The sequence below is a fragment of the Oncorhynchus mykiss genome, chromosome 8, assembly GCF_013265735.2.
Source record: "Oncorhynchus mykiss isolate Arlee chromosome 8, USDA_OmykA_1.1, whole genome shotgun sequence".
In the NCBI taxonomy this organism is placed as follows: domain Eukaryota; kingdom Metazoa; phylum Chordata; class Actinopteri; order Salmoniformes; family Salmonidae; genus Oncorhynchus; species Oncorhynchus mykiss.
Window position 1 is genome coordinate 21,036,776 of NC_048572.1, and position 23,023 is coordinate 21,059,798.

Genomic DNA, 23,023 nt, shown 5'->3' on the forward strand with positions numbered 1-23,023 from the left:
TGATATCAGTCAGAGATAATTTTGAAACAATTATTTAGTTGGACTTCATCCACACAGGAAAAACTATTTGAAGAGTGAAACAGAGGAAGGAAAGGTTGTCTTTGTAAGTTTTCTTTATACAGTGCATTTGGAAAGTATTCAAACACCTTGACTTTTTACAGCCTTATTCTAAAATGGATTCAAAAATAAATAAATCTGCACACAATAGCCCATAATGACATAGCAAAAATCTTTTCAATTTTTTTTACAAATCAAAAACTGAAATATAAAATTTACATAAGTATTCAGAGCCTTTACTCGGTACTTCGTTAAAGCACCTTTGGCAGTGATTACAGCCTCAAGTATTCTTGGGTATGATGCTACAATGCTACAAGCTTGGCACACCTGTATTTGGGGAGTTCCTTTCTTCTCTGCAGCTCCTCTCAAGCCCTGTCAGGTTGGATGGGGAGCATTGCTGCACAGCCATTTTCAGGTCTCTCCATGTGTGGTTAGGGTTGTTGTCCTGTTGGAAGGTGAACCTGCGACCCAGTCTGAGGTCCTGAGCTCCATGGTTTTCATCAAGGATCTCTCTGTACTTCCGTCGGGCCACTCTACCATAAAGGCCTGATTGGTGGAGCGCGGCAGAGATGGTTGTCCTTCTGGAAGATTCTCCCATCTCTACAGAGGAACTTTAGAGCTCTGTCAGTGTGACCATCTGGTTCTTAGTCACCTCCCTGACCAAGGCCCTTCTCCCCGGGTGGCCAGCTCTAGGAGAGTCTTGGTGGTTCCATACTTCTTCCATTTAAGAATGATGGCGGCCTCTGTGTTTTTGGGGACCTTCAATGCTGCAGACATGTTTTGGTACCCTTCCCCAGGTCTGTGCCTCGACACAATCCTGTCTCTGAGTTCTACGAATAATTCCTTTGACCTAATGCATTGACTTTTGCTCTCACATAACACTGTCATCTGTGAGACCTTTTGTGTAGACAGGTGTGTGCCTTTCCAAATCATGTCCAATCATGTCGAAGAAACATCTCAAAGATAATCAATTGAAACAGCTCAATTTCGAGTCTCATAGCAAAGGGTCTGTTTTCACTTTGTCATTATGGGGAGTGTGTAGATTGCTGAGGATTAATACATTTTATAATAAGGCTGTAATGTAACAAAATGTGGAAAAGGTCAAGGGGTCTGAATACTTTCCGAAGGCACTGAATGGATTCAAAGACGCCCCTCGCAGACAGCATACAAGCTTCGTGGACTGAAGGTTGTTCATCATAGAGATCCAGTGCCCATGTCTGATGTAGGAAGAGTAGAATGGGACTGTGTGGGATAGATGCTGCTGATGTGGGGTGGTTAGGTGCTGCTGGTATCTACAGTCTTTAGTGATAATTGTAGGTCCAAGCGTCATTCCTGCGTCACTGCAGTGGGTTGGAGGAGAGATGAAATAGACAAAGGAGGGATGCATTGGAGGGATGAGCCAGCATGTGTGTGTGTGTGTGTGTGTGTCTCTCCACAGGGACTCTCAAGCTATCTGTGTCAACAGACAGGTGGGAGACCAGGTTGTGGTTTGTATTAAACTACATAGATAGATAGTCTTTCTAGTGTTGAGTCAACAACACCAATGTCAGCATCTGATGGTCGACCCTGCGGGAGGGATCGTAGTCTCAGATAAAACATTTAGCACAGTGACCTGACAGTGGCATCACTGCTGAATGTTGATCTCTGGGTGTCATAGATTTTACAACGATGTTGCCTGTTCGCAAAGTGAAAGGAGCTAATCAATTTTCCAGCTCGGCATGTTTTCTGTCACATCATCTTTAAACAGTGCAGACAGATGAACGAATAAACTGTCAAGCGAAGCAACGCGGTGTCATAATGACATCGTTGAATCCACTCAAACCATTTTGCACTCCGAAGCATGATTTTTGTCAGAGTCTTGTGAAGTTTGGGAGACTGTTTTAGCCTCAGATTAGCCAGGACAAACATATTTTTCCAATGTCAATAATATAATCAAAATCAATAAAATCATAGCATGTTATGGGGCTCATGAAATAGTTTTTACCATATAATTGTGTTAAAATGTATATTCCTAAAACATGCATTAAATGATACTTCCTGTTGTGATCGCTTTTTGATTCATGGCAGAGTGTTAAAACACTGGTTTTAGATGTCCAAATTCATAATCAATATGCTGAAATAAGTTGTGATATTTTGACGACCAATACATAAAAGTGACTCCCTACACACACGTGTCCCACTTGTCTTCAGCTTTTTTTGTATTTTGCTAAACTATAACCTGAAACTGCACACGGAAACATTATTGACCAAGCGGTCACTCTAGACTGGAATTGATTAGCTTGTTCTGCTGTAATCAATAGTGTGTACAAATTAATCACTTGCACCAATATTGTATTGAAATTAATGGAACTGGGACAATAACCATGGCGATGTACTTTCTGCGCTCTTCTAACAGATAAACCTCAGTGAACTTGGATATGCTGCATATATCTGTTGATAGATGAAACCTGTCAGAGCAATTTATCAATGTATTTTTCTGAGAATCTGATTTTGGTAGATGGCCAATGCGAAAAGGAAACGCAACACTTTTTTGATTGAATTTATTCAACGAATAACCACCTCACATTGGTTTCTAAATAGCAACAGGAGTTGGGTTTCATTTAAATTATAGATTAACCCTCAAATCCATGAATTGTGAGGCCAGAAATGTTGATAGAAGGAGCGCCCAATTTCTTTCTGGCCATCGTGGTCTGAAAATGACAGTTACAGTTGAAGTCGGAAGTTTACATACACCTTAGCCAAATATATTTAAACTCAGTTTTTCACAATTCCTGACATTTAATCCTTGTAAAAATTCCCTGTTTTAGGTCAGTTAGGATAACCACTTTATTTTAAGAATGTGAAATGTCAGATTAATAGTAGACAGAATGATTTATTTATTTATTTCAGCTTTTATTTATTTCATCACATTCCAAGTGGGTCAGAAGTTTACATACACTCAATTAGTATTTCTTAGCATTGCCTTTAAATTGTTTAACTTAGGTCAAACATTTCGGGTAGCCTTCCACAAGCTTCCCACAATAAGTTGGGTGAATTTTGGCCCATTCCTCCTGACAAAGCTGGTGTAACTGAGTCAGGTTTGTAGGCCTCCTTGCTTGCACAAGCTTTTTCAGTTCTGCCCACACATTTTCTATAGGATTGAGGTCAGGGCTTTGTGATGGACACTCCAATACCTTGACTTTGTTGTCCTTAAGACATTTTGCCACAACTTTGGATGTATGTTTGGGGTCATTGTCCATTTGGAAGACCCATTTGCAATCAAGCTTTAACCTCCTGACTGAGGTCTTGAGATGTTGCTTCAATATATCCACCTCATTTTCCTCCCTCATGAAGCCATCTATTTTGTGAAGTACACCAGTCCCTCCTGCAGCAAAGAACCCCAACAACATGATGCTTCCACCCCCGTGCTTCACGGTTGGGTTGGTGTTCTTCGGCTTGCAAGCCTCCCCCTTTTTCCTCCAAACATAAAGATGGTTTTGGAGCAGTGGCATCTTCAAACCGTAGTCTGGCTTTTTTATGGCGGTTCTGGAGCAGTGGCTTCTTCCTTGCTCTATGGCCTTTCAGGTTGTCGATATAGGACTCGTTTTACTGTGGATATAGACACTTTTGTACCTGTTTCCTCCAGCATCTTCACAAGGTCATTTGCTGTTGTTCTGGGATTGATTTGCACTTTTAGCACCAAAGTACGTTCATCTCTAGGAGACAGAACATGTTTCCTTCCTGAGCGGTATGATGGCTGCGTGGTCCCATGGTGTTTATACTTGCGTACTATTGTTCGTACAGATGAACGTGGTACCTTCCAGCGTTTGGAAATTGCTCCCAAGGATGAACCAATAACTTTTTCTGAGGTCTTGGCTGATTTCTTTTGATTTTCCCATGATGTCAAGCAAAGAGGCACTGAGTTTGAAGGTATGGCCTTGAAATACATCCACAGGTACACCTCCAATTGACTCAAATGATGTCAATTAGCCTATCAGAAGCTTCTAAAGCCATGACATAATTTTCTGGAATTTTCCTAGCTGTTTAAAGGCACAGTCAACTTAGTGTATGTAAAAATCTGACCCACTGAACATGTGATACAGTGAATTATAAGTGAAATAATCTGTCTGTAAACAATTGTTGGAAAAATGACTTGTTATGCACGAAGTAGATGTCCTATCCGACTTGCCAAAACTATAGTTTGTTAACAAGAAATGTGTGGAGTGGTTGAAAAACGAGTTTTAAAGACTCCAACCTAAGTGTATGTAAATTTCCGACTTCAACTGCATGTCCCACTATGGACTGGCGAGTATGACAAAAATACCAGTACTAAACCAAAGATATTGATCTGTTTTAAGCAACTGATTTTGTGAGATCTTGATGACTTAAGCTTTAATACTAGCATCACGAATGTAAGGTAAAAGGATGTCCCTTTCATGTATTCAAATCACATTTATTTATATAGCCCTTCGTACATCAGCTGATATCTCCAAGTGCTGTACAGAAACCCAGCCTAAAACCCCAAACAGCAAGCAATGCAGGTGTTGAAGCCCATTGGCTAGGAAAAACTCCCTAGAAAGGCCAAAACCTAGGAAGAAACCTAGAGAGGAACCAGGCTATGAGGGGTGGCCAGTCCTCTTCTGGCTGTGCCGGGTGGAGATTATAACAGAACATGGCCAAGATGTTCAAATGTTCATAAATGACCAGCATGGTCAAATAATAGGTCTGGAACAGGTAGCACGTCCGGTGAACAGGTCAGGATTCCATAGCCGCAGGCAGAACAGTTTAAACTGGAGCAGAGAGAGAAAGAGAGAATTAGAGAGAGCATACTTAAATTCACACAGGACACCGGATAAGACAGGAGAAGTACTCCAGATATAACAAACTGACCCTAGCCCCCCGACACATAAACTACTGCAGCATAAATACTGGAGGCTGAGACGAGGGGTCAGGAGACACTGTGGCCCCATCCGATGATACCCCCGGACAGGGCCAAACAGGAAGGATATAACCCCACCCACTTTGCCAAAGCACAGCCCCTATACCACTAGAGGAATATCTTCAACCACCAACTTACCATCCTGAGACAAGGCCGAGTATAGCCTACAAAGATCTCCGCCACGGCACAACCCAAGGGGGGGCGCCAACCCAGACAGGAAGATCACATCAGTGACTCAACCCACCCAAGTGACGCACCCCTCCTAGGGACGGCATGAAAGAGCACCAGTAAGCCAGTGACTCAGCCCTTGTAATAGGGTTAGAGGCAGAGAATCCAAGTGGAAAGAGGGGAACCGGCCAGGCAGAGATAGCAAGGGCGGTTCGTTGCTTCAGAGCCTTTCCGTTCACCTTCACACTCCTGGGCCAGACTACACTCAATCATATGACCCACTGAAGAGATGAGTCTTCAGTAAAGACTTAAAGGTTGAGGCCGAGTTTGCGTCTCTCACATGGGTAGGCAGACCATTCCATACAAATGGAGCTCAATAGGAGAAAGCCCTGCCTCCAGCTGTTTGCTTAGAAATTCTAGGGACAATTAGGAGGCCTGCGTCTTGTGACCGTAGCGTACGTGTAGGTATGTACGGCAGGACCAAATCAGAGAGATAGGTAGGAGCAAGCCCATGTAATGCTTTCTAGCAGCCGTATTTAGCACTAACTGAAGTTTATTTAGTGCTTTATCCGGGTAGCCGGAAAGTAGAGCATTGCAGTAGTCTAACCTAGAAGTAACACAAGTGTGGATACATTTTTCGGTATCATTTTTGGACAGAAAGTTTCAGATTTTTGCAATGTTACGTAGATGGAAAAAAATCTGTCCTTGAAACAGTCTTGATATGTTCGTCAAAAGAGAGATCAGGGTCCAGAGTAACGCCGAGCTCCTTCACAGTTTTATTTGAGACGACTGTACAACCATTAAGATTAATTGTCAGATTCAACAGAAGATCTCTTTGTTTCTTGGGACCTAGAACAAGCATCTCTGTTTTGTCCGAGTTTAAAAGTAGAAAGTTTGCAGCCATCCACTTCCTTATGTCTGAAACACAGGCTTCTAGCGAGGGCAATTTTGGGGCTTCACCATGTTTCTTTGAAATGTACAGCTGTGTGTCATCCGCATAGCAGTGAAAGTTAACATTATGTTTTTGAATGACATCCCCAAGAGGTAAAATATATAGTGAAAACAATAGTGGTCCTAAAACGGAACCTTGAGGAACACCGAAATTTACAGTTGATTTGTCAGAGGACAAACCATTCACAGAGACAAACTGATATCTTTCCGACAGATAAGATCTAAACCAGGCCAGAACTTGTCCGTGTAGACCAATTTGGGTTTCCAATCTCTCCAAAAGAATGTGGTGATCGATGGTATCAAAAGCAGCACTAAGGTCTAGGAGCACGAGGACATATGCTGAGCCTCGGTCTGATGCCATTTAAAGGTCATTTACCACCTTCACAAGTGCAGTCTCAGTGCTACGATGGGGTCTAAAACCAGACTGAAGCATTTTGTATACATTGTCTTCAGGAAGGCAATGAGTTGCTGCACAACATCCTTTTCTAAAAATTGAGAGGAATGGAAGATTCAATATAGGCTGATAGTTTTTTATATTTTCTGGGTCAAGGTTTGGCTTTTTCAAGAGAGGCTTTATTACTGCCACTTTTAGTGAGTTTGGTACACATCCGGTGGATAGAGAGCCGTTTATTATGTTCAACATAGGAGGGCCAAGCACAGGAAGCAGCTCTTTCAGTAGTTTAGTTGGAATAGGGTCCAGTATGCAGCTTGAAGGTTTAGAGGCCATGATTATTTTCATCATTGTGTCAAGAGATATAGTACTAAAACACTTGAGTGTCTCTCTTGATCCTAGGTCCTGGCAGAGTTGTGCAGACTCAGGACAACTGAGCTTTGAAGGAATACGCAGATTTAAAGAGTAGTCCGTAATTTGCTTTCTAATAATCATGATCTTTTCCTCAAAGAAGTTCATGAATTTATTACTGCTGAAGTGAAAGCCATCCTCACTTGGGGAATGCTGCTTTTTAGTTAGCTTTGCGACAGTATCAAAAATACATTTCGGATTGTTCTTATTTTCCTCAATTAAGTTGGAAAAATAGGATGATCGAGCAGCTTTAAGGGCTCTTCGATACTGCACGGTACTGTCTTTCCAAGCTAGTTGGAAGACTTCCAGTTTGGTGTGGCGCCATATCCGTTCCAATTTTCTGGAAGTAATTATTGTGTACATTACAAAATTATTGTATGTCATGTGGTAACGGGTTCTGTCCAATATAGGGAAATGCACTTATAATACAGTAATTTATCATGTCAAAATAATTTGAAGTACATTTAAGATACTCACAGATTTTTACAATAATTTCATCTTTCTCACTACTTTTACCCTGGAGAATAAAAATAGCTCTTAAACACAATTTAGCCAGGTGTTTTAGACCTAGAGCTTCCTTACTGACTGCAGCAGCCTGAACATTTTGACATCCCTACTCAGATTCCTTGGGAGTCTAGCCAGGCGTAGGTCAACAGTAGACAGTTGAGCTCTGAAAGGTCTGGAGTCACACCTGTAGCTCCTCAGTGGAGCTGACCTTTACGCTCCCCACATCCCATATTGGTTTGGGCCACAGATGGCACCAGAGCAAATGTTTTCCAACATTTTGTCTCATCTGTATGCAAAGTTCAGAGTATAAAGTACTGTACAAAGTTATCACGGACACTGTGTTGAATAAGAGGCTATGATTTGGACTCCAGATATTGTATTGTACATCTTCTGCTTGCTATATTCGTGCATTTCTCATTAGTCAATAATATGTCTCGCTCACTGCCGTTTCCCTGCTAAGTATTTCACTGCCAAAAGGCACAGTAAAGTCTTCTTTAATCAATACTGGAGCTAACGTGGTCAGCTGTACAAAAGGCAAAAGTTTTGTGGTCCCAGTAAATCTAGATATGTCTATTGATCAGACCCAGTTCTAACATCCAGGTAAAGGCTCTGTTCAACTCTTTTAATCAGCTCTGAGAACCACATTCAGTAAAGTTTCATTTTACAGGCTCATCCAAGCCAAGCATTGGTCAGCTTCTTATAAAGTGCAATTTGCCAGGTTCACATTCAGAACCTGAAGCATAGAAACATGTGGATTCATAAAACATGGCTGTAAAGTGGTTATTGCTGTGTGGTAAACAAATGTGGCTTGTAACAGACTCCTTATTTGAGTTGATAGACCAGGTGGTGCTTAGCCAGTTTAGTGAGGTTCTAGGAATCCCTCTGAGAATTCTTTAAGGGATTCTTTACGACACGGATGTAGTGAGTGGGTTTATGAATGGGAATGCAGCGGTTAGTAGTATGTGATGGCTTTGATGTAATCAGGACGGAATTGAATAAATGAGATGTGGGAAGACTGGGCAGCTGTGTGATACAGACCGGCGGTCTCTAATGAGTAGGAAACATTCCCTCATCCCCACGTCTTTCCAGCCAAATAACCTTCTGTAAGAAGCCCAAAATGGATAGCTAGCAGTTTGAATAGTGGGGATTTCTGCTTCTTTTCTCCTAATTTCTCATCAAATCGTAGTGTTCTTTGGATTTTCCATGCTGCTCAAGGATAGAGCTGATATTTAATTAACTTGGCCCACATCCTGAAACTCGGAGCCTGTCTGCGACTACCTTCCCAGAGGCTGCTTTGAGTTACCATCAGATAGTAGCTGGGTATTGAGCTGAAATTACAGCACACTCTCTTAAATACACATCACTTTGTCCAATTTCTTCCCATTCGCCACAGGTAAAGGTGATAATGGATGGATTCAGCTGATTTAGGTTTAATTTTAGGTGTCATTTATTTGCGCCAAGGAAAATAAGTGATAAAGATCAAATAAAATAAATGATGTGTAGGTGTGGTTGGTAGTCCATGGGATTCTATAAAAAACACACCATTAAAAAAAACAATATACAATATATAGGTACAAAAATAAATAAGGTTTGTAAAAGCCTGGTGCTATTGGCTGCTGACCTACTTAATGCAACTTTGTTCTTTGTGCAAAATCGCCTAGCCTGAACTTAAAATCACTCTCCTATACCTTTTATGGTCAGAAAGCTACTGATATCTGTTAAGTGTCTTTTGCCCAGAGGAGAAAAGTAGAGTCCAGAGAATCTAGAAAGGGGACAATGGGGCTGTGGACCAAAAAACACCTCACTGAACCAGCTGACAGAAACGGCAGTCGTGCTGTTAAGGCTGTTTCTGCGGTAAACATGGACTCTTAACAACATGATGAAACTTTGTTGCACCTTCCTGAAAAAGCAAGGGGTGGGTCAAATGAGTCTTCGGTTGCCAAGGAAATGCCCCCCCTCCCTGCAAAAGCAGCACACATAGAAATAGAATGATTGAACATGCTTAGAACCTCTAACCCTGGCCATTTTTTTTTTATTTTTTACAATATATTTATTGTCAACCCTGGCAATTTGACTGGTACTCTTGCAATAACTGCCTGCAATTGTGATGCAATACTTTCCATGGTAATGTAGAATGTTCATTCAAATGATCTTAACTGATGTGGCTCATGCAATAGAATGTTTGAAAAAAATATATATATAATTTCAGTTGTGTTGACTCAACAAATCACACACTTCCTGTGTTGCTCCTATTGGTACACTTGCAATGGCCGCCAGTCCACCCATTATGTCATGACTTAAATGGGGACGCCCGTTCTATTCATTCTATTTCTATGGAAGCACATGCGGTCAGGAGGAGAGGAGAAGATGTGCGTTTTTGCTATTAGAACGGTTATTACGTTGATTGTGGTCATTTGGCTGGCACATTACCGTCATCTAAAATTCACTGCCCTATCTGTAAGTGCACTGAAGAATGTGCATAGTGTAAGATCAGAAGAACCAGTTATTGTAGGGAACAGCCCCTACCCAGCTTCCTCTCTTCAATCACTAGAACTCCAACTAAACAATGGCACTGTGAGCTTTCAAAGACTGAGCTTTCTCCTGGCTTACACTTCTCCAGTGGAGTTATGCATTCACAATGTGACAAGCCCTGTTGACAGGTTTGAGATCAAGGTGGTGATTTGGGAGGGGCCCATGGGCCATGGTTGCGACGATAATAGGCTGCGGGATGGAGGCTGACAGGGATTGAACCCCCTGCCCCCTGCACCACCCGTGCTTACTCTCACATGGGTTTTTCTCCAGGCAGCAGAAGGCCTGTAAAGACTCTTGATGAGCCCATGCATGGGCAGGGAAGGCCTGCCCTGTGTGGGTAGAGCTGATGTCTCTCTCTGCCCATACACTCGGTTAACCTGGAACTAAAGTCTTGCGTCAGATGCTCGATTTAAGTTCTGGGTCCATACAGTGCTAAAAGAAGAGGGAGAACGAAGATCGGAACCGGAAACAAAGAGCTCCACCCGCTCTCTTTGCAAGTTACGGGCAAGTCTATGCCTAAATGTCCCCTCCCATTTCGAAATTCGAAAGATGTTAACACCTGCAAAATTGTGATTTGCCCAAATAATCAGTGAGGAAAAACTCAAGCACCGGAAGTAATGCTGCTTTATCTCACTCATCTTGTTGTGTCATGACAGCTCTACAAAATAATTTTATGTTTACGTAGTCTTTCCATGAGAGATTATGCTGCCCACCACTACCCACTACCCAGTCCTGTTGGGCTCTGGAGATGGTGAGGAAAGAGGGCCAAGAGACAAATAGACCGACTGACCCCCCCCCCCCCCCCCCCCCCCCCCCACCAGACAGACTGTCATATCAGGGTCACTGACACCGTGGAATCTCGTAGTCTGGCCCATATCCCTCCCTGTTTCAGCCCCCCAACAGAAAGGCCCACTGAACCCAAGTAGGAGTGGAAGAACACTTACCTCCTTGGCAGACAATCTGATTCCATATTGCCTCGCGCAAGGAGCATCATGTAACCTGGACAGCTCTTTTGAAGTAAACATAAAACACTGAGATGATGGAGTGACTATTAGAATTGGGATTGAGCATATCAGACTTGGCAGCGTGTGGAATGTATCTCTGTAATACCTCCCTCAACTCCACAACCGTCCAGGGCCTGGTTTCCAAGGCGGTGCTTTAGAAAGTTGTTCGTCGCTGTGCTGATGGAGCGCTATGTACAAGGCCAGTCAAAGTCCTCTAGTACTCCACTCCCTCTGCCTCATTTTCTCCAGCTAGTCCCTGGGATGAGGGGGAGAAAGGAGGCCAACAGAAGTGCTTTTTCTTCCCCGGCTGATCAGCCTGTTTCCCCCTAGGGCGATGGATCACATAACAAATTCTCCACAGCACGCTGCCTGCGATGCGCTCTGAAAAGGATGCTCCGAACCCCACTAGGAGATGCCTTGTCTGTCGCCTCACTCAAAAAATAGGCTCCAAAATACTGTTGTTATTTTGATGTGAAGATATTGATCTATAAAGAGCCTTTCTGTAATTTCCAGATCTTTTAAACCATTTTGTTCTCTTGCATTGTTCGAGGTGTCATCCAGTCATGTGTGGAGACATGATCACATGCACATTTATACAGGCAGCTTCTCCAGCAACGCCACAGTCTGTTCTCATCATGTTCTATGGCAAATAGCTACAGAACAAAGCAAGTCATACATACTGACATTTTGACCAATAATGTCTGTCTCTCTACTCAAAGTTATCTGAATTGAAATGCTATAAAATGACCTCAAAGTAAGAAATGTATTTGAGTGGCTGGTAAGACGTAGTAGGTCCAGCCCTGGACACATTCTCAGACAGACGTTTACACTGTTCCTTTCCAGCAGATAATTACAGATGTGTTCTGCTTTCTGCCCTGCTGACAGCCTCCACCTTCTAGAGGGTGCTGCCCAAGTTGGATGACATCAGGGGCCTGGCAACCGTGCCTTCCAGCAGCAGGCACTAAACCCCCTGGTAAAACAGACTAAACCTGTCAAGGCCGGCTAAGGAAATGGGAACCACTGTAATCAAGGCTTTTCTCACCACCCAGTGCTGCAGTCTAGTACACAGTATTAGAGATTGATCAGACAGTATCCCAAAAGTTGGCATGAGTCCTCTGCATTAGTATCTGAGTCCTCTGGTTTCATTTGCTTTAGTATCTGAGGAAGATCAGGGACCGTAGACAATGCTGTTGGAAGGAAGCATATTTACAATATTAAAATGAGAGGCATGTGATTTAATTATCTTAATCAACCATTACATTTCTGAAGGAGGAGATTGCAGTGCTTTAGAATTAGATCTCATTCAGTTAGGCTTTCAGGGTAGTTAGATGAATCAGAGACAAATTGGGGCATGACTCATTTGTTTTGCACCCACACACTAAAGGTAACCACTCCACCATCCATTAACACAGGCACTTCCTGTCTGAAGGCAAGTGGAGCACATCACTTTCTGTGACCTTCGCCATGTGTCTCGGTTGTAATTCAAATGTGTTAAATCTCAATGGAAGACCGATAGGGAAGTCAACGTTTCTAATCTCAGCCTACAGTACAGTGCATCATGATTAGACCAAGAGTTGTAAATGAATATTGCAGATTATATATATATAGAGCGTGTGAAATATTCATCACTGTAATGAAGCTGTGGAAAAAAACATCTATCCCAATAACTAAGAACGCACCAATACAGTTACGTAACAGAACAGAGAGAGGAACGCCAACACAACATCAGTGAGTGAGTGTCTGGAGTTTCTCTATGAAGAAACACCATATAGTGGATTCAGAGCAATGACTCCCAGAGCAATGACACTGCAATCAATCAAACCTGCCTTAGATAAGATGACGCAATGACTTGTGTAAAGACTATTTACACAACTACTGCCTATGTACGCAAACCATAATCTTCTGTCTGAGAGAGGCTTAAAAATGAGAGCGGGAAAAATAATACATTAATATGTGGACTGCTGCTAAGTCAGGCTTTTAAAACAAACATATTCACAATCAGGCCATGTAAAGGCTGCAGTGGGGGAAGTTTTGGTGACACACTGCTGGAGAAACTCATCATAGTGTTCCCTCTGTATGAAACCAAGTAGCGTTTACAGAACCAGCCCAGTCCTACCCCATCATCTGCCTTAATTACCTTCTGGATTAAGGTGCACCTTGCAGTTTAGTGGAAAATGTGCATGTAATTACTGTAATTAGCACTAGGCTATCTTTCGACTTCATTCAATCCTTTTCCACACTTAATGCATATTCAGTAGCTTAGCGAATCAGCATCTCACTTCTTTAAGTGGCCTCGAAGGTGGTTGATGTGCTACAGTATATTTGTACGTTACTTAGTCCAACTAATACTGAATACGAGTCAGGAATTAGGTTTACAAAACTGGAAACATAAGCAAGATTGCCTTTATGTTGGCCTCAACTGAATACTGATGCAGACAGTCAATGGCAAAGCAGCTGAACATTGATGACCGCCCGGGCATTGAGATGGCAGTCAGTCATTCTGCAGGCTGTCCGTTAATGTTGAAAATACATAACATTTTGATCTCCAGCACAGAGCAGAATGTGATTGCAGCCTCACCAAGGCAGTTACCACCGCTCAAAGCTAATTTGGCCCCGTTTACCGAGTCCCCCATTGTACTGAACAATGTGTTACCCTTCCGCACTGCTCTGCAAATGGCGGTAATAATATCTATCATCAAGGTCCCATTTGCAGATGTAAAGACATTAGTAATGACCCCTGCACTGGGCAATAGGAGTGATTTTAAAGCCCCAGTGCCAGGAGAAGAGGAGAAGTAGTGGATTTGTCAGAACTGAGCCCTCTCCTGTTGAGGCAGATGATGCCTCATGCTGACTTCGGCCTAGATATGAATACCCACAACCAGAGAGCTTTGAGTTGACCATCCCGGTTCATTTCTATGTCTCAATCTTGTCACCTGGAATCTTTGATCATCATTCATTTATGGCAATAAGTCCGATTTCATACTCGTTTGTGTATCAGTATTCTGTATGACAGAGTCTGATGGGGAATATTGAGTAGTTCGCTCTGAAACCTTAGCCCAGAACCATCTCCAGTGTAGCCCTGAGGTGTCTTTGCCTTTTGTGATCTAATGGATCACTCTTTATTCTCTATCTTCAGCATCGTCAAACCATTCTGGGACCATGAATGAGGCTTACCTCTCTGCAGGTGTTGTAACTTAGTGTTATGACTGAGACCACACATTCCTAGCTTCAGTAGCACTAAGTAGGTCCAGGCCTACACTTGGGGCTTTTGGCTCATGTTTCAGATTGACTACATCCCATCAGTGATGAATGTATACATCTAGAATCACTGATTCAGCTTTCACATTTTTTGGCGCAAAGCGCACAAGGCTGGGATTTCAACCACTCAAAGTTTGCCTTAGTGGGATTGACCATATAATTCTATTGGAGTCAGCCAGCAGTTCCACACATTGATCTGTGGAGGTGGGAACGGCTGATGTTAATAACACATGGAGACCTTCTCCGCTCACTTATCCAGGCAGCAGCAATAATTTACTATGTTGAGTTGGGAGTTTGTGATCAATACATAACTATGATGTCGATATTTTTGAGAGCGAGAGAAAGAGAGAGAGAGAGGAAGGCAGGCAGCAGGCCAACAGGGTTCCTCTCAGGTCAAATGGAGGAGAGAATCATTATGGGATGATGACATCACTGCACACTTCTCTGCCAAAGCCATTGTCTCTCAGTCCACTGCTTTCACCCGCTGAGCCTATGGGACTGCAGACCGCACTCTCTCTATCATCTCTCTCTCTCTCTCTTTATCTCACTCTTTATCACTCCCTCTCTATCTCTCTCTTCATATGTGGCTGGCTAGATTGCCGCGCCAACACCAGATAGGCCCAGAACTTTTAGCTCTTTCCCCTAGTCATTTGTCAAAACAATTATGGAAATGAATTCTGACTCAGCCCTCATCGCTCGTGAGAAACTTCACAAGCTGGGGCCCTTTCATTCCCATAGAATGCCTTTCATTGAGGGTATTAAAAGATTAATATTATGTTTATAATGGGAATTGAGCTGGGATCCTGCTGCATAGGCCTTTTATCTCCTTTGAGAGCTTGCCATGCGATTGAGATATGGCACAGCAGTAGAGGTCACAATAGCAAACAAGAAATGCCTGTTGGTTTAGTATTTTCTTGAATAAACCTTTGATTAAAATGTTGTCCTACCTGGCTGGGAACAATGTATTGCATCTGCTCTTGTTTGATGGAGAGCTGGAACGGACAGTCGTACGAGTGATGCCAATAGGAGTCGGTTTAAAAATGAACATTTTCTGAACATATTAAAAACACAGGCAAGTTGGCAAAACGTTTAAGAGATGCACAGTCCTCCCCCGGTTATTCACCCTGGCATATAAAATATGGATACAATTCTCTGAAAAGGGCATTTTATTTTCCATTTCTACTCTATCTTCTTATGACAGGCGTTTTCAAAAGTATTAAAGTGATGAATTATTGACTAGGTTTATCTGGTGACAAAACAAATAGCCTTATTCCGTAAGGCAGCACCCTGCCTGGAGCCAGCACCCTGGATCAGTAGACGGGAGGGAGGATTAAGATTAGGGGGGAATTTCTCATGGCTTTTGAACTGTAAATGTAAAACGTATTTCCCCCCTAAATTCTGTGTGACCAGAAAATCACTTTGTATTCAGATTATCCAGGCTTTCAGTTGGAAGTCATTTTTGGGATTTAAAGGTCAGCCACTCACTTAACTGTCAATCATCTGTCTCATAAGTGGTTTTTTGATTGTTGCAAGTAATGATAAACTTTCAAGGTATCCCTTTTAGTTTGAGGACAATGCTAACACATCCCCACACAGTTTTAACTTTCTTACTGGTGAACATTTACTTTGATCTCCAGCACCCGCTCAAACAATCCATTGGATGTGCGTTTGTTCTATGCTGTCCTTTCTCAACCATCATACTGATGCTCTCTCTGCCTCCCCAAGGTGATCTACGCTCTGAACACCAAGAACGACGAGCACGAGGCGGCCATCCAGACTCTGAAGGAGGCTCACGAGGAGGAGGTGCAGCAGATCCTGTCCGAGACACGGGAAAAAATCATGCAGTACAAGAGTAAGATCAGCGATGAGATGGACCTTAAGCAGCGCATCCAGTCGCTCGAGGAGTCCATGGAGCTGCATGAGCGCATGAAGCGCCAGGCCCTCGCCGAGTTTGAGACCTACCGGCAGCGTGTGGAGGACATGCAGCTCTGCACTGAGGCCCAGCACACACAGCGTGTTGTCACCATGTCCCGTGAGGTGGAGGAGATGCGGCACTCGTTCGAGGAGAAGCTGCGCTCTTTCGGCACGGCGCAGGCCCAGTTTGAGCAGGAGAAGAAGCTGGCCCTGGAGGAGCTAAAGGCCAACCATCGGCAGGAGGTGTCGGAGCTGCTCCGCAGCCACCAAAGCCAGAACCAGAACCACAGCAAGGACCAGGAGAAACTGGGCCAGCTGCACAAGGTGGAGGTGGAGTCCCTGTCGGAGCGTGTGGAGGAGGTGAAGGGGGACAAGAAGAGGCTGGTGGAGGAGTACGAGGCCAAGCTCAACAAGGCCCAAGCCTTCTACGAGCGCGAGCTGGAGGCCATGAAGCGCACGCAGCAGCTCACCGCAGATAACCTGCAGGCCTGGAAGAAGACTGAGGCGGAGCTGCGGAGGGAGTTCCACATGCAGGAGGCAGCGCTGCAGAAGACCCTGGGGAAGCTGCGCTCCGAGCTGCAGAGGGTGCAGGAGGAGGCCCGGGAACATAGGGAGAAGTCCCACAAACTGCAGGCCTCGCTCACTGCAGCCGAGAGCAATATCAAGGTAAGAGAGCCTGTGGAGATACCCAACTGTGGCTTAAACATCCTAATGAAAGAGCCCAAAGCTATTAGTCTTAAAGAGATACATGAGTGAACTTCATAGTAGAGCATATGTAGCATTGATGTTAAATTATCACTGTAATCTTTAAACCCTGTAATCCTTAAACCCAGAAAGCAGTTAATATCTTAATCCTGAAAATCCCATTGTGGTTTAATAGTCATTTAATGAAATGATTAGAAGTTGAAATCAAACTTTGAAGTGCGCAGGATTAAAAAAGTGTAATCCACAGTTTGATCTAAATTTAAGGGTCCATTTAAATTGCCATAATTAGACCTCTTCATCATTCACACTCTCCTAATGTTTAATCATTTTGATTTTTACCAAAAATGCTCCTACCTAGAATGCTCCTCCTACCTAGGGTTACACGATATGGGAAATGTTTTGATCAAATATTGCTGTTGCGATTTGATGTGCGATATAGATAAAAACAGTTGGAATCATATAATTAAGCAAAAAGGCATGAGAACCCGGGGGATTATTGTGTGAAAACTCCCAACTAAGGGCTGTTTTTAGGATGAGGTTATCACACAATAATCCTGGGTTCGAGGGCCGTATTGCTTTTATAAAATGGTTGGCAATATATTTAAAATATTAACATATTTTCATTTCATTTTAATGAGTACATTTGTTTTATTTCATCCTTCCAGCAGACTATATAGTCCGGGCAAAAAAACAGTTCTTAGTTCTGAAGTTGCTAACCAAACAGGCTGGTCGTTAATTCTATTCTCATGTTTTCATCTGTCGTTCATTCTATTCATTCCATGTTGCTATGCTAAACAAATCATTGGCATGTAGCTAGCAACAGAGGTTCAATGATGATGAGAGACAACGATGACGAGATAAATAATTTATAAATAGGCAGCTGATTGTCCAATAAAATATTGCTAGGCTAACGTTACTTCTCCTTTGCTAGCTAGCTAGCTAGCTAGCCAACTAAAGCTAACACACTATCACATCAAGCAGCTGAAATAGCAGCAAACTATGTGCACTTTAGTTTGTTTTACCTTTGGATATATCCAAAGGAATTGCAATAGAAACTTTCTCATTATTCTGATGAATGAATTTGCCTGGCTCAGAGAAGCTGTCAGTCTCGTCACATTCATATGTGTGGCACGGTGGAGATGGCAAAAATAACTTTGCTTTGACTCAGGAAGGAATGTACCCTATAACACTGGTTATTACAGATATTCCCTTTCAGTCAGCCAAAGGCCTAGTCTCTGTAACATGTATTGCTGGATCTTTGTTAGCTACTTTCTCTGAATGTATTTTAATGGATAGCTCCCAGGAGCTCTTCCAGTCAGTTTAGTATGGGACGGGTGCTCAGGTGTGACACGATGATATCAGTCATGCCGCCACAATTTGATTGTTCATTAAGGAAACAAAACAAACTGTGAGGGTGATTAAAGCGTGTCCTCTCCACCTAAACAGCTCATCACACACACACACCAGCAACTGCTCATCAGGGAAATCATACCACACGGACCAATCAGAATGCATCCCCTATCTTACTCCTGACAAGATTTTTATTTTACTTTAGCTAGCATGGTTTGTCTCTCTACAAAACATGCAGATGTTATTTAAAATCAAATGCTTACTTACTAACCTTAACCAACAATGAAGTTTAAGAACTAGAGTTAAGAAAATATTTACTAAATAAACTGGGCCGTACGCACTACCCTCTGTAGCGCCTTATGGTTGTATGCTGAGCAGTTACCATACCAGGCGGTGATGCAACCGGTCATGATCAGTCCATGATCAGCTCTTTTGTCTTGCTCATGTTGAGGGAGAGGTTGTTGTCCAGGCACCACACTGCCAGGTCTCATCGTTGTCGGTGATCACTGTTGTGACATCAGCACACTTAATGATTGTGTTGGAGTCGTGCTTGGCCACTCAGTTGTGGGTGAACAGGGAGTACAGGAGGGGACTAAGCACACACCCCTGAGGGGCCCCGGTATCTATAAGGATAGATATAAACCGGGCCTTATGAGGGAATGTGGCACTTAAGGCCTAAGATACTTTACAACTCCAAATTAATATTTGGAGATGCACCGAGGCGTTCTTAAATTTAATATCATATTTTAGCTTGAGGACATATAGTCCCAAAATCAAAAACAAGTTCTCCCCACACCGATCCTTCAGAAAAAGGTTTACATTTCAAATTGACATCTTAGTTATTTAGCAGATGCTCTTATCCAGAGCGACTTACAGGAGCTATTAGGGTTAAGTGCCTTGTTTAAAGGGATACTACGGGATTTTGGCAATGAGGCCCTTTATCTACTTCCCCAAAGTCAGATGAACTTGTGGATACCATTTGTATGTGTCTTTCTCCAGTATGAAGTAAGTTAGTAGTTTCGGGAGCCAATGCTAACTAACTTTAGCGCAATAAATGGAAGTTTATGGTTATCTGTTAGCATGCTACGTTAGTCTACTACCTTAGCTTCCTTCATACTGAATACATATAAAGAGACATAGAGACATATAAAATGGGGAATTACATAAAAGGCCTCAATGCCAAAATATTCCTTTAAGGGCACATCAACGGATTGTTTTTCATCTAGTCGGCTTAAGGATTCAAACCAGCGACCTTTCGGTTACTGGCCTAATGCTCTTAACCTCTAGGCTACATGCCTCCCTGCTTCCTACTGCCCCACCAGACTAGTCAATATATTTACATATGCATTAGAACTCCACTTCCATATGGACTATATTCCCATGGGAAATGTAAATCTAAGTGACTATTTCATGGCCAGTCCTTGAGAGCAGTAGAGAACATGCACCATACTGTAAAATCTGTCCAATTAAGAATGAAAAGTGGCTAGTTTCTCGAGCTCTACATCTCTACAGAGAGAGTGCAAATGCAGGAAAGAAAAAAAGAGAGCGATGTAGAGAAAGTTAAATGATTATTAGAGCATATGAGTGAGTGAGTCGTGTGTATATATATATACTGTTTCATTGTTCTGGCAGAGAGAATGAACACGGGTCAGGAAGTTGACCCTGTGTTATGCGTGTCTGTGCCTCAGGAGGGTAAGCTAACCTGTGCTCTGTGTATCTCTGTCTATGCTCCAGGAGTTGAGCAAACAGCTGGACGAGGTGACGCAGGATGCCGAGATCGTGGAGATTCGACAGAAGGAGGCGGAGTGTGAGCTGGAGGCCACCAGAGATCGTGTGCAGCAGCAGGCCACAGAGATCCTCCTCAAAGCCAGTGAGTTAGCATGCCACCCTCCTCCCAAGCCTTTTTATCCTACACTCTACGCTATCCTTCTCTTCCCCTCTTCTTCCCTCCTTTCTCTGTTACAACCCACAGTACCGCACTACCTGAACAACACTAATTAACCACAATTTGAATAATGACCCACAACACTCTTAGTCCAAACTTGATTTCCCCCAACGTTTAAGTCTATGTACAGTTGAAGTCGGAAGTTTACATACACCTTAGCCAAATACATTTAAACTCACTTTTTCACAATTCCTGACATTTATTCCTAGTAAATATTCCCTGTCATAGGTCAATTAGGATCACCACTTTATTTTAAGAATGTGAAATGTCAAAATAATAGTAGAGAGAATGATTTATTTCAGCTTTTATTTCTTTCATCACATTCCCAATGGGTCAGAAGTTTACATACACTCAATTAGTATTTGGTAGCATTGCCTTTTAAATTGTTTAACTTGGGTCAACCGTTTCGGGTAGCCTTCCACAAGCTTCCCACAATAGGGTGAATTTTGGTCCATTCCTCCTTACAGAGCTGGTGTAACTGAGGCATCTCTTTTGCTCACACACGCTTTTTCAGTTCTGCTCACCCATTTTCTATAGAATTGAGGTCAGGGCTTTGTGATGGCCACTCCAATACCATGACTTTGTTGTCCTTAAGCCATTTTGCCACAACTTTGGAAGTATGCTTGGGGTCATTGTCCATGTGGAAGACCCACAAGCTTTAACTTCCTAATTGATGTCTTGAGATGTTTCTTCAATATATCCACGTAATTTTACTCTCTCATGATGCCATCCATTTTGTGAAGTGCACCAGTCCCTCCTGCACCAAAGCACCCCCACAACATGATGCTGTGCTTCAGGGTTGGGATGGTGTTTTTCAGCTTGCAAGCTTTTTCCTCCTCATCGGACCAGAGGACATTTCTCCAAAAAGTACGATCTTTGTCTCCATGTGCAGTTGAATACCGTAGTCTGTTTTTGTTGTTGTTTTTTTACCCCCTTTTTTCTCCCCAATTTCATTGTATCCAATATCCAAGCGATTACAGTCTTGTCTCATCGCTGCATACTCCCATCGGGAGAGGCAAAGAGCCACGAGTCCTCCGAAACACATCACAAGACACCCCAACCAAACCGCACTGCTTCTTGACACAATGCACATCCAACCCGGAAGCCAGCCGCTTCAGAGTACACCAGGCGACCTGGTCAGCGTGCACTGGTCAGCTTGCACTGGTCAGCGTGCACTGGTCAGCGTGCACTGCGCCCGGCCCAACACAGGAGTTGCTTGTGCGCAAAGATATCCCTGCCGGCCAAACTCTCCATAACCCGGACGACGCTGGGCCAATTGTGCGCCGCCCCATGGGCCTCCCGGTCGTGGCCGGCTGCGACAGAGCCTGGGCTCGAACCCAGAATCTCTGGTGGCACAGCTAGCACTGCGATGCAGTGCCTTAGACCACTGCGCCGCCCAGGAGGCACAGTCTTTTTTATGGTGGTTTTGGAGCCGTGGCTTCTTCCTTGCTTAGCGGCTTTCAGGTTGTGTTTATATAGGACTCGTTTTACTATGGATATAGATACTTTTGTACCGGTTTCCTCCAGCATCTTCACAAGGTTCTTTGCTCTTGTTCTGGATTTGATTTGCACTTTTGCACCAAAGTACATTCATCTCTAGGAGACAGAACGCTTCTCCTTCCTGAGCGGTATGAGGGCTGCATGGTCCCATGGTGTTTATACTTGCGTACTATTGTTTATACAAATGAACGTGGTACCTTCAGGCGTTTGGAAATTGCTCCCAAGGATGAACCAGACTTGTGGAGGTCTATGATTTTTTTTTCTGAGGTCTTGGCTGATTTCTTTAGATTTTCCCATGATGTCAAGCAAAGAGGCACTGAGTTTGAAGGTAGGCCTTGAAATACATCCACAGGTACACCTCCAATTGACTCAAATGATGTCAATTAGCCTATCAGAAGCTTCTGAAGCCATGACATCTGGAATTTTCCACGCTGTTTAAAGGCACAGTAAACTTCTGACCCACTGGATTTGTGATCCAGTAAATTATAAGTGAAATAATCTGTCTGTCAACAGTCAAAAATGACTTGTCATGCACAAAGTAGATGTCCTAACCAACTTGCCAAAACTATAGTTTGTTAACAAGACATTTGTGGAGAGGTTGAAAAACGAGTTTTATTGACTCCAACCTACGTGTATGTACATTTCTGACTTCAAATGTATATATCAACAACTTCAAGTCATGAAATATTAAAATAATGTTGGTTAAAAAAGTATTTGCACCAGTTTGCATCAGATATTTTCACAGGTACACAGGCTCAAACCTACTGTATATAGGCTTCCAGCTATTCTCAATTATGTGTCACGCAACTCTTTCCTTTTCACTGGTATGATACATTCCCAGTGGATGGCAGAATGAACCAGAACCCAGATAGACGTTTTTAATTCATTCTGGAGGTAGGTAGCTCCAGCTTCAGCTAGTGTACCTGTTGACAGGAGATTGTGCTGTGACAAATAACTTCTCCGGTATCCCGGCAACAGAGGTCCAGTGTGCTCTGCAGCCTAGCCCCAGCTCTGCTCCGAGACCTCTTCACCACCCCCCCCCCCCCCCTGGCTCTGGAATGTACCCTGATGGGGAGAGGGCTTACATAGACCCCCTCACCTAGCTCTTATCTAGCCCTGCAACATCTGTTGTGGTTCAAATGCCTGTCATACCGTGGTCAAGGTATACATCAAGGACAGAGAGAAAAAAAACTTGTTTGCCTTTGTGTCTGGAATGTTCTGTGGTGCCTATTGTGTAGCTGTGTAGTACTGTATATATCTGCAGCCCCATGTTTGGCATCAGACACAGAGAGGCTGCTGCTGCTGCTGCTGAAAACACTCACCTCTTAGCTGTTGGAGAAACACTTAGAATATTAGCATCACGGCTACTTGGGCTAATCTGAACTGCTGTAACATAACTGTTTAATGGTGAA

General features: G+C 43.2%; 1 protein-coding gene across 11 annotated transcripts in view; it reads left to right on the forward strand.

The window, feature by feature from the left end:
• LOC110529583 (protein FAM184A) overlaps positions 1–23,023 on the forward strand; it is a 105,977-nt gene that overhangs the window by 26,455 nt on the left and 56,499 nt on the right. For all 11 annotated transcript variants that reach the window (XM_036985002.1, XM_036985006.1, XM_036985008.1 and 8 more), the window contains 2 exons: positions 15,923–16,777; positions 19,901–20,036. In XM_036985002.1, coding sequence (XP_036840897.1) covers positions 15,923–16,777; positions 19,901–20,036 — 991 coding nt within the window. The remainder of the gene's footprint in view (positions 1–15,922; positions 16,778–19,900; positions 20,037–23,023) is intronic.